We start from the raw sequence: 8991 nt of genomic DNA on the forward strand, positions 1-8991 counted from the left end.
ACTTGACAGGCCCTTCTGCCACACACACACACACATAGAATAATTTGAAGCAGAAATCTGTCATTACCCTCTTGAATTGACCTCTGCAAGGTGATTCATGATGGTGATGAGGAAAAAATTCAGTTCACAAAGGAAACTTCATCTGTGAAGCAGTTTCCAAAAAAAGGTTTGTTTGCTGTATGCTGCATCCCATTGATTTGGTGGTGCTTGTTCTTCATCTCAGTTGATACTTGACATTTACATTTCCTGAAGAAAAAGCGTGTGGATGGTGCGTGTCTTACTGTGTGACCATTTGTGTGGTACCATGTTAATTTTAATGTTTTTATTCCAAGCAATGAAAATGTGTGCCATACCCTCTTTCACTTGCCACAGATACCAGTAAAAGTTCTAAATGCATACCTATATAGTAGGTGGATAGCTTGGTGGTTAACACCACTAGTAAATAAGAATGATTTAGTAGGTAGTTAAATTTGGAATTGTATTGTAACTCTACTTTTCAGTGAGAAATGAGCTCATGTTTTGTTCACTTCCCCTTATCTCTCCAGGCTGATCATCCACTGTGTGCAGCTCCTTCTCATCAACATGCACTGGGTTGAGACATTGTGGGGCAGCATACTAAACATTCTCATCAGTCCCCTCTTCACCAGTGTTGGAAAGTGATGTGGTTGAATAATTATCTATCTGGCAAAAGCCACAGAAACAGAAAAACTGACCACATGTAAATGTTTGATTAAAACACTGTATACTTGGAGAAAAATCCTGAGGTAGTAGATTGCACACTAATTCCTTATAAAAAATTATAATCAATATTATATTTTTGCCTAGCTGTTATTATGTCTGGCATGCTGACATACAGTAGTTGTTCTTTTGTAAAACTGATGCTGGGTGTAAACTGAACTCAGGTGAACTCAGAAATTTTGATTTGACTGTAAGTCAGGAAGAAATGCAAGCCAGGTTCAGAGGAATAAAAGTGTCCTGGATGGACCGGTGTGTATCTACAGGAAAGGGTAACTTAGTGGTGTAGCAGCAGCAACACTTACATAACACCACTGTAAATATAAATAAAAAAATTATGAACATAAATAGTAATGATTTTCAAATGCATTTGAGGTTGATTAATTTTAAAGATAATCATCATCAAAATCTGCAGATTATATAACACCAATAAGAGTAATAACTTTATTATAAAGAAAAATACAAACATCAATATCAACTAGACTGGGCCCTAAAAGCGGTCAACAGAAGATAAGGAAACTCAAAATATTGCAAACTGAACTGTCCAATACCACAACAAAAAACAACTGACCTAACAAGCACACAGGGGAACATACTGGCTGGCCAAACCAATAACACACACAAGGGATAGACCAAAGACACTATCAAAATAATCAACTAATAAACACTGAACAGACAGTCTGCTGACAACTGTTTTTATTTCAATGTATAAATGTGAAATTAACATAACTTGACAAATAAAGTTTTAACATAAACTACAAACAAATATATTTCTCCCAAACTCCCTCCCCTTCCTCATATTGGGCACTTGGTGCTGTCCAGGCCCAGTGGGAGGTATTTGAACCTGCTGCTTCCTCAGTCCGATCTTTCATCAGAACTACCAAAGCTGGAAGCTGGAAGATACCATCTTAGATGAAAGTGGAGTGAGAAAAGATAAAGTGAATTGGTATCTTCCAGCTTCTGACTGGCTGGACACATCTGAGCCAGGTAATCAGCAACAGGTCAGGCAGGGATAGTTGGAAAACAAGCAGGACAGCAGCCCTCGAGGACTAGAATTGGCCACCCCTAATCTAGGGTGATTTACAGGAGCATGTGTGCAAGGCTTTCTCTGGTGTCCTAAACACTGCTGAGCTCATTTACTTTGAAATCATGCTCATGAAAGATCTGCTTGAAATTTTTCTTTGATCCTATTATACTATTTTGTTATACACTCTACATAGCCTGGGTATTTTTATTTGTTTGTTTTTAGTTATAAAAGAGATAACAGTGTCTTTGTGTATGTGTTTTCAACATATTCCCATATTTTAATAATGGTTCTTGCCTGTGATCTTTCATTTTTTGGCTCATGTTTTTCCTCTCAGTCGTTTTAGAAGTTATGGATGAACATTTGTTTATTAAATAACATGTTTACTTATTAACCACTAGTTCAAATCAAACTGATGTTAGAGTACCTCTGGGACTTGCTGCCCAAATGATGGCACAATATAATAACATTTTATGATGACGGGCATGCCTTCTTGTGTAGGCTTCACTGTGCGTCTGTTGCAGCAGGTTAACACACTGGGTCCAGTCAAGTTGCCGTGTTAACACAAAAACTTTTATTTTTCTCTCTTACTCATTCAAAATACAACCATCATTGGCTCCTCTCTTGCACTCCTCACTACTGCCCCCAAAGCCCAAAAAAAACAGAGCTCTACACCGGAATAAGGAGGTGTGTCCCAGCACTTTCACGGCACCTCCGGATATTGCATTGAGAGGCGTTCAGGGGCAGCCAGTATCTTATCGCATTTAACTTTGAACTTGTACTTGTAAGAAGTACTTGTTATGAGGTCAGAAGTACTGAAAGGAATATTGCAGTAGCAGTATGCGACCTAGCCTGTCGCCCAACTTGCATTGCGCCCCACCCTGATTCCTTTCCTTGCAGGTGGTGGGTCCACAGGCCAGTGGCCCCATGTCATCTCTTCGGACCATGTCTGACCAGGCCCAATGGGCCAAGGCCTGGCCACCAGACGCTCACCGGTGAGCTTCCCTCCCAGGTCCGGCTTCAGGAGTGTGCCCCGGTTTCCCTAATCTGGGAAATGTAGCGCAACTCAAAGTTGCCATTTTCATCAGGGTTTTTTGAATCGCTCTTTGTCTGGTCCCTACCCTGAGACCAATTTGTCATGGGACACCCTGCAGGGGCTAATACCCCAGACAACACAGCTCCCAGAATCATTGGGACACACAAACCTCTCCACCACGTTAAGGTGGCAATTCCAGGAGAGGTTTTTTTTAAATTTGGGTTTTACTAAATGACATGACATGACATATAAGATATTATATATACAATAATAGTATATAATGGGATATAATTATATAATACATTGATAATAATATTATAATATAATAACTATTCCTGAATAGGGTATAGAACCACACTCACTCACACTTGGGGCCAGTTTAAAGTCGCCAGTCAACCTAAGCTGCATGTCTTTGGACTGTGGGAGGAAACTGGAGCACCCTGAGAAAACCCACGCAGGCACAGGGAGAACATGCAGACTCCACACAGAAAGACCCCGGGATGGCTGGGGCTGTGAGGCAACAGTGCTAACCACTGTGCCACTGTGCCGCCCTGATTAATTTGTTTTCTTTACTAAATTACATGCCAGGGCTGTCAGTACATGTCTGACAGCCTGTCATGTAATTTGGTCAAGCATCTGGCCTAATTGGTTAATTTGTTTAGAAGGTTTTAACAGCAGATTACTTGTCCAATTATTCTACTTTAAATATCTGCTGTTGAAAGAAGCTGGGTTCACTTTTCCACTTCTGTGGTTTCCTCAACCCCAGAAAGTGATGAAATCTTTTCCAGTGTGATTTTGGTTTTGTTGTCCCTGTGAGGATCTGTTCAGAGACCACAGCATTCTCTGTCAGTTCTTCATCATGGAGGGCACCAGGGAGGGACTCCTGGTCCTCACATAGTTCATCCTCATGATGTTCCTCAGGGTCACTATCATGCTCTTCACAACTGGTGACTTCCTCAGCACTTAGCTGAGCGGAGAGCTGGAGATTGAGTGAGGTCTGAATCTTGAGCTGGTTTCTTAGCTCCTCCAGCTCTCTCTGATAGAGCAATGCTTTGTGATCAGCTTCTTTCTGCAAGCTGATGATCTCCTCTGCCATCTCTTAATGAAGGCTGTCTTTCTCCGTCCTCAGGGTGTCGATCAACTTGAGATCTTGCACCGCCCTATCCGCATGAGCGAGCTTTTCAGCCTCTAGCTCATGCTGAAGGGCGTCTTTGTCAGTCCTCAAGGCGTCAATCAGCTGGAGATCTTTTTCCATCCTGTCTGCATGCGCAAGTTTTTCATTCTCCAGTTCACGCTGAAGGATGTTGATCAGATGGAGATCTTACTGCACTATTTCTGCATGAGCGAGTCTTATAGTGTCTAGCTCACGCAGTGGCAAAAAACGTACAGAAGAATACTAATAAAAAGCAGGATAACATAGTTCACAATTTTCTTTTACAGTGACCAATGCTACAATACACTATGAAACTAGTAATACAGTTACAGGTCTGACAGTCACAAGTTCTTTAAACTATTGCCTTCTGAGTTGCTTACAAGTAGATTCAGACAGATATCTGATAAAAACAATCTGGTGCGTGCACGTCAGCTTGTGGAAAGAGTTTTTCTTTATTACAACATCAATTTTATATCAGTCTGGACTCAGAGACACCGATTTTACAACAGAAAGTTTGTCTTACTTACTAGTAGAAATGAGTGTTTGCCAGTCTGAGAGAGCCTAACTAAAGATGCTACTGAAATGCATTATGGGAAGTGTAAAATCCAGTGTTTTTGGAGCTTGATCCATGTGAGGGATTAAAGGTCAGGACATCTGAACCTCTGCTGCTTCAAGTATGACAGTTCTGTCATTAATCTGTCACTTGCAAGTCTCCTGCCTTTATGATGAATCAGTAGTAAATCACTGGAGTAACTTTAACGATAAAAAGAGTATTTCTGTCTGTCAGCAGGTCATTACGATTGATTTCTGGAGGTTATTGAGGATAACTTTGAGAATTAAAACATGGTAACATCTACAACAATTCACTGCTCTTGGGAATTCATTTGTAAAATAAAAACTTATAGAATAAATAATAAGCAATATTTTGTCTATGTAACCCACCCAGCACTGTGCATTGCAAAGGAAGCACCACCAATACTTGTGCACTAACTCAAGTTACTGACACCCACTCTAAGCATTAAATTCTACTGTACATAACTCTAAATATAGGTCTGAGAGAACTGGATATCTGTTTACATTAACTGAAGACAGGGGCCAGTGCAGTCTCAGCTGATTGCACTGACACCCATAGACACAGAGGTATGTTCACTATGACTAGATGCAGAGCTATTTTTGTCCCACTGCCTTCATGCCTAACTGGCCTCTACTCCTTCCACTGCCACATCAAGAATACTCCTCTAATTGGGTTGGCTCCCAGTCACATGAACTCTGATCCCATTGGACCCCTCCCTGCTTGTCCCTGTCTCTGCCACCAGGACAGCGCAGCAAGGAATGCCAGTCCACACTCTGTTCTTACACCCAACTGACTGAGATAAATGACAACAGAGAACCGAGGTTGCCATGAGTCCCGGTGTCCTTCTCCTCTTCTTCCCCCTCTTTCTGGCAGCAGCACACTATGAGTTTGTTTATGCACCATGCTGATATAGAAAGCTATGACTGATAGACTGATAGCAACAACTGCACTGTTTATGGATGACTGAGTTTTATTTTGGGGGACTATTGAATTTATGCATTCAGCCTTGCTAAAATCAGAAATATCTGTGGCAGCTCTAGACCTGCCTTGTGTGAACTCTGTCAGCTGTGACTGTGAAACACTGCAGTGCCTGAGCCAGTTTACTGTTGTGATTGTAGGTAGTTTTAGATTATGAAAACCACCTGGTGATCAGATTAGAATCATAAGTCATAAATACTTTCTCCCTGTCATTTCTGTTGTGCCATTTAATTCACAAACCAACTGCATCCCAGCTACAGCCAAAGTGTTTGTGCTTACTGCCTCACTCTGTGGTGGAAGTTCGTGCCACTATGCAAACCGTACCCAGTTAGCCCCACAACTCTATGTGAAATGTGACACAACTCCAGGTTCATCTTTCAGTCGTGCCTTTTCTGTCTGTGTGCATTACATTATATGCATGTGTGTGTACACTTTCTTTGCGTGTGTGTGTGTTTGTGTATGTGCAGGGTGGGGGTCAGGCCTCCATTTTTACCAGGGCGTCTGCAGCAGCTGTCCACTGGCATGTCAGTGGGAGCGTCACAGTCGTGCTTCAGGGGTTCAGAAGTGAAGTGAAGCGGCTGCGTGCAGTTGGATTCAGCAAGGTTTAGCTTGACTGTCTCTGGCCCATCCAGGACCCGTAGTCCTACCATGGCGGATCAGTATCAGTACAATACCAACGAGGAGAAGATTGTGAAGGACAGCCACACCAAGGAGATCGATCTAATTAACAGAGACCCCAAGCAGATCAATGAGGACGTGGTGAAGGTTTGTGTAGCATGGACAACACCCTATCACAAAAAGCATTAAGAGAGTAACCTCTGTCTTGGCAAGTGTGGAAGCTGGATAAAATTCATAAAGTGGTGGTGGCTATAGCTTAGGAACAAAGACAACAGAACGGGTTTATTACACTGTCTGGAAACTCCCTAAATAGATCCAGAGCTATTGCTGTTGCCTGTCCAGAACATGAAGTTTATTTTTGGAATGAAAAGGAAGAGTGGAAACTGTGCCACCGTACAGAGCCGAACATACATTTACATTACAGTAGATTAAATTTGGTTTGAGTGTGTGTGTGTGTGTAAACACTGAGGATATACTGTATGTTTTGTGCTCAGTTTGAAATGACTTCCAGACCTTCTCATGTCTGTTTTAATACAATTTTTAAGAAGCTGAAAAAGATGAATGATTATGGATTCTTAAACTGTAAGATTTGTTCAGCTTTTCCCCTAACAGTCTGGTCCAGGGATAACAGCACACAAAGTAATAGATTACAGTTTTAATCCATGCATTATTTTTTTGGTAACAGTTTCTTTTTTCTTTGCCTTAACCTCAAATTAAAGTGGATCAGTAATACCTACTGACAGACCATCCATGAATAGTCAGGGAATTTTATCTTTGACCAGCTTTGGCCCACATGCATTTCCACATCCACATTTCTCTTTATAATGTCGAAATAACACTGTTCTTTTTGCAGAATCTGATTGTAGCAATCCTCCAAAAGGCCAGATCTTGCAGACAAAACTGAAAACAGCAGTACATGTCCACTCATTCATTCAGAGGATGATTTCAGGCTGATGTCTCTATGAGAAATGAGCAGCATGTTGTTACTTCCCACACTGATCTTATCCAACAGTCTGGAAGAAAAGCTAAGGTTTTAGATGTGGGGTGTGTCTGCCTGCCGTGATCACCGACTGGTTGATTAACATTTTGTAGCCGAGTCTCAGCTGAGAATGCAACATTTTCCTGGAAGACAAAGTGGCAGAAAGTGGAGTGAAAACAAATTGGCCCATTGCACAGCTGCTGTCATGCATTTTACATTAGGTGAAGTTAAATGTGTAGGAATAAAGCTCTTAAACTTATTTGGACCCCGCATTAAAAGCCACTCCATAACTTTGCCTGTGTGCTACTGCATTATTTTGTTTTTATGAAGTGCAACGGATAACTGGGCTCTCTGCAAAAATTTGACCCTACACTCAGGATCTTTCACAAGCATAATCTATACACTTAACATCGGCATAATACTAGACAGAGGTCTAGTGGAGGGGGATGGATAAAAGTGGTCTAACCTCAGGGATTAATGAACACTTCATCTTGAATTTCTCATTAGGTGGAGTTTGAGGATGTCATTGCAGAGCCTGATGGTACACACAGTCTGGATGGGGTGTGGAAGCTCAGCTATACTACCTTCACTGTGTCCAAGTACTGGTGCTACCGCATTCTGTCTGCTATCTTCGGTATCCCTGTCGCTCTGCTCTGGGGCTTCCTGTTTGCTTGCATCTCCTTCTGCCACATCTGGGCTGTGGTTCCCTGCATCAAGAGCTGTCTGATTGAATCGCAGTGCGTCAGTCGCATCTACTCTCTCTGCATCCAGACCTTCTGTGATCCCTTCTTTGAAGCCCTGGGCAAAATTTTCAGCAGCGTGCGAGTGGCACTGCGCAAGGAAGTCTAAGAACTCAGACAGCATTGTTTATAGTATGATCAGATGAAGTGTGGTATCTTTTTATACATGAGACGCTCAATCCCAGCATCTCGCTCACCCCCATATTTTGCTCCTCCTCCCTTTTCATGACATGCTGCTCCCCACCCTCAGCTCTGAGTCCTGATATGACCGGTGGTGCCTTTTGCTACCAGAAGCTTTGTGACAGCTGCAGCAGGCAGCATGGTTCTGTAATAGCTCTAGTGCTCCTGGAGGGCTCAGTGCCCCTCGCTGAGGGAACAGAGGGCAGCTTGTCATGAGGAGGATCTGTCTGGTCTCATTTACTGTATTTGTATTTTGTATGCCTACTTGTTCATAGCAAATGCATTGAACCCCCCACCTTTTGACAATGCTACCCGCATGCATTACATTTGCCTATTCTTAAAAATAATATTGACGCTGAAAGTTGCTGTTACTGTTGTTTAACTTTATTTTGATCGAATTGAACTTGACACATATATACAGAACTGTATTTAACCTTATTAGAAAAACCATAATTACTCTGTCCAGCACTGCCCAATTTATTTACATAATAAAAATATATTCTGATATATTTCTCTCTTAATTTGTGATGATTCCACTTTTTGGTGTCTTGCAGATATAAGAATTCTGTCTGGAAGCATGATTAGTAGAATACAGTATTAAAAACTGTTTGCATATATGACTTAAGTATGTATAAACAAGTATGGACCTAACTATTGAATGAGTAAATTGAAAACCTCTCTGAGAACCATTTAAATGTTCCATAGTCTTATTTTGATTTGATAGAAAACACTTTGGTAGCTGTACCTCCAGTGTAGAAAATGGGCTATAACTAAATTAAAGACACTTTACAAATGATGAAACTGTCCTTATAATAACTTTATATCACACCCTTGTGTCGGTGACTGATGTAAAATATATTCTGTGTGTTATTTTAAATAATTCTGAGAGGCCTAAGGATTCAGAAGCAGTGACCTGAGAAGTGAACCCACTAGAGGTTGCTGCTGTGTATCTGTCAGCCGCCTCTCTTTGTGTC

General features: G+C 41.5%; 1 protein-coding gene across 1 annotated transcript; it reads left to right on the top strand.

Annotated features, from left to right (window-relative positions):
* Positions 1-6148: 6148 nt before the first annotated feature.
* cav3 (caveolin 3) lies at positions 6149-7946 on the top strand. The gene is made up of 2 exons (XM_020607715.1): positions 6149-6265; positions 7605-7946. Exons 1-2 carry the CDS (start codon positions 6149-6151, stop codon positions 7944-7946), a joined length of 459 nt encoding a protein of 152 aa, XP_020463371.1.
* The last annotated feature ends 1045 nt before the right edge of the window (positions 7947-8991 follow it).

This window comes from Monopterus albus, unplaced genomic scaffold (assembly GCF_001952655.1).
Source record: "Monopterus albus unplaced genomic scaffold, M_albus_1.0 scaffold89.1, whole genome shotgun sequence".
In the NCBI taxonomy this organism is placed as follows: Eukaryota; Metazoa; Chordata; class Actinopteri; order Synbranchiformes; family Synbranchidae; genus Monopterus; species Monopterus albus.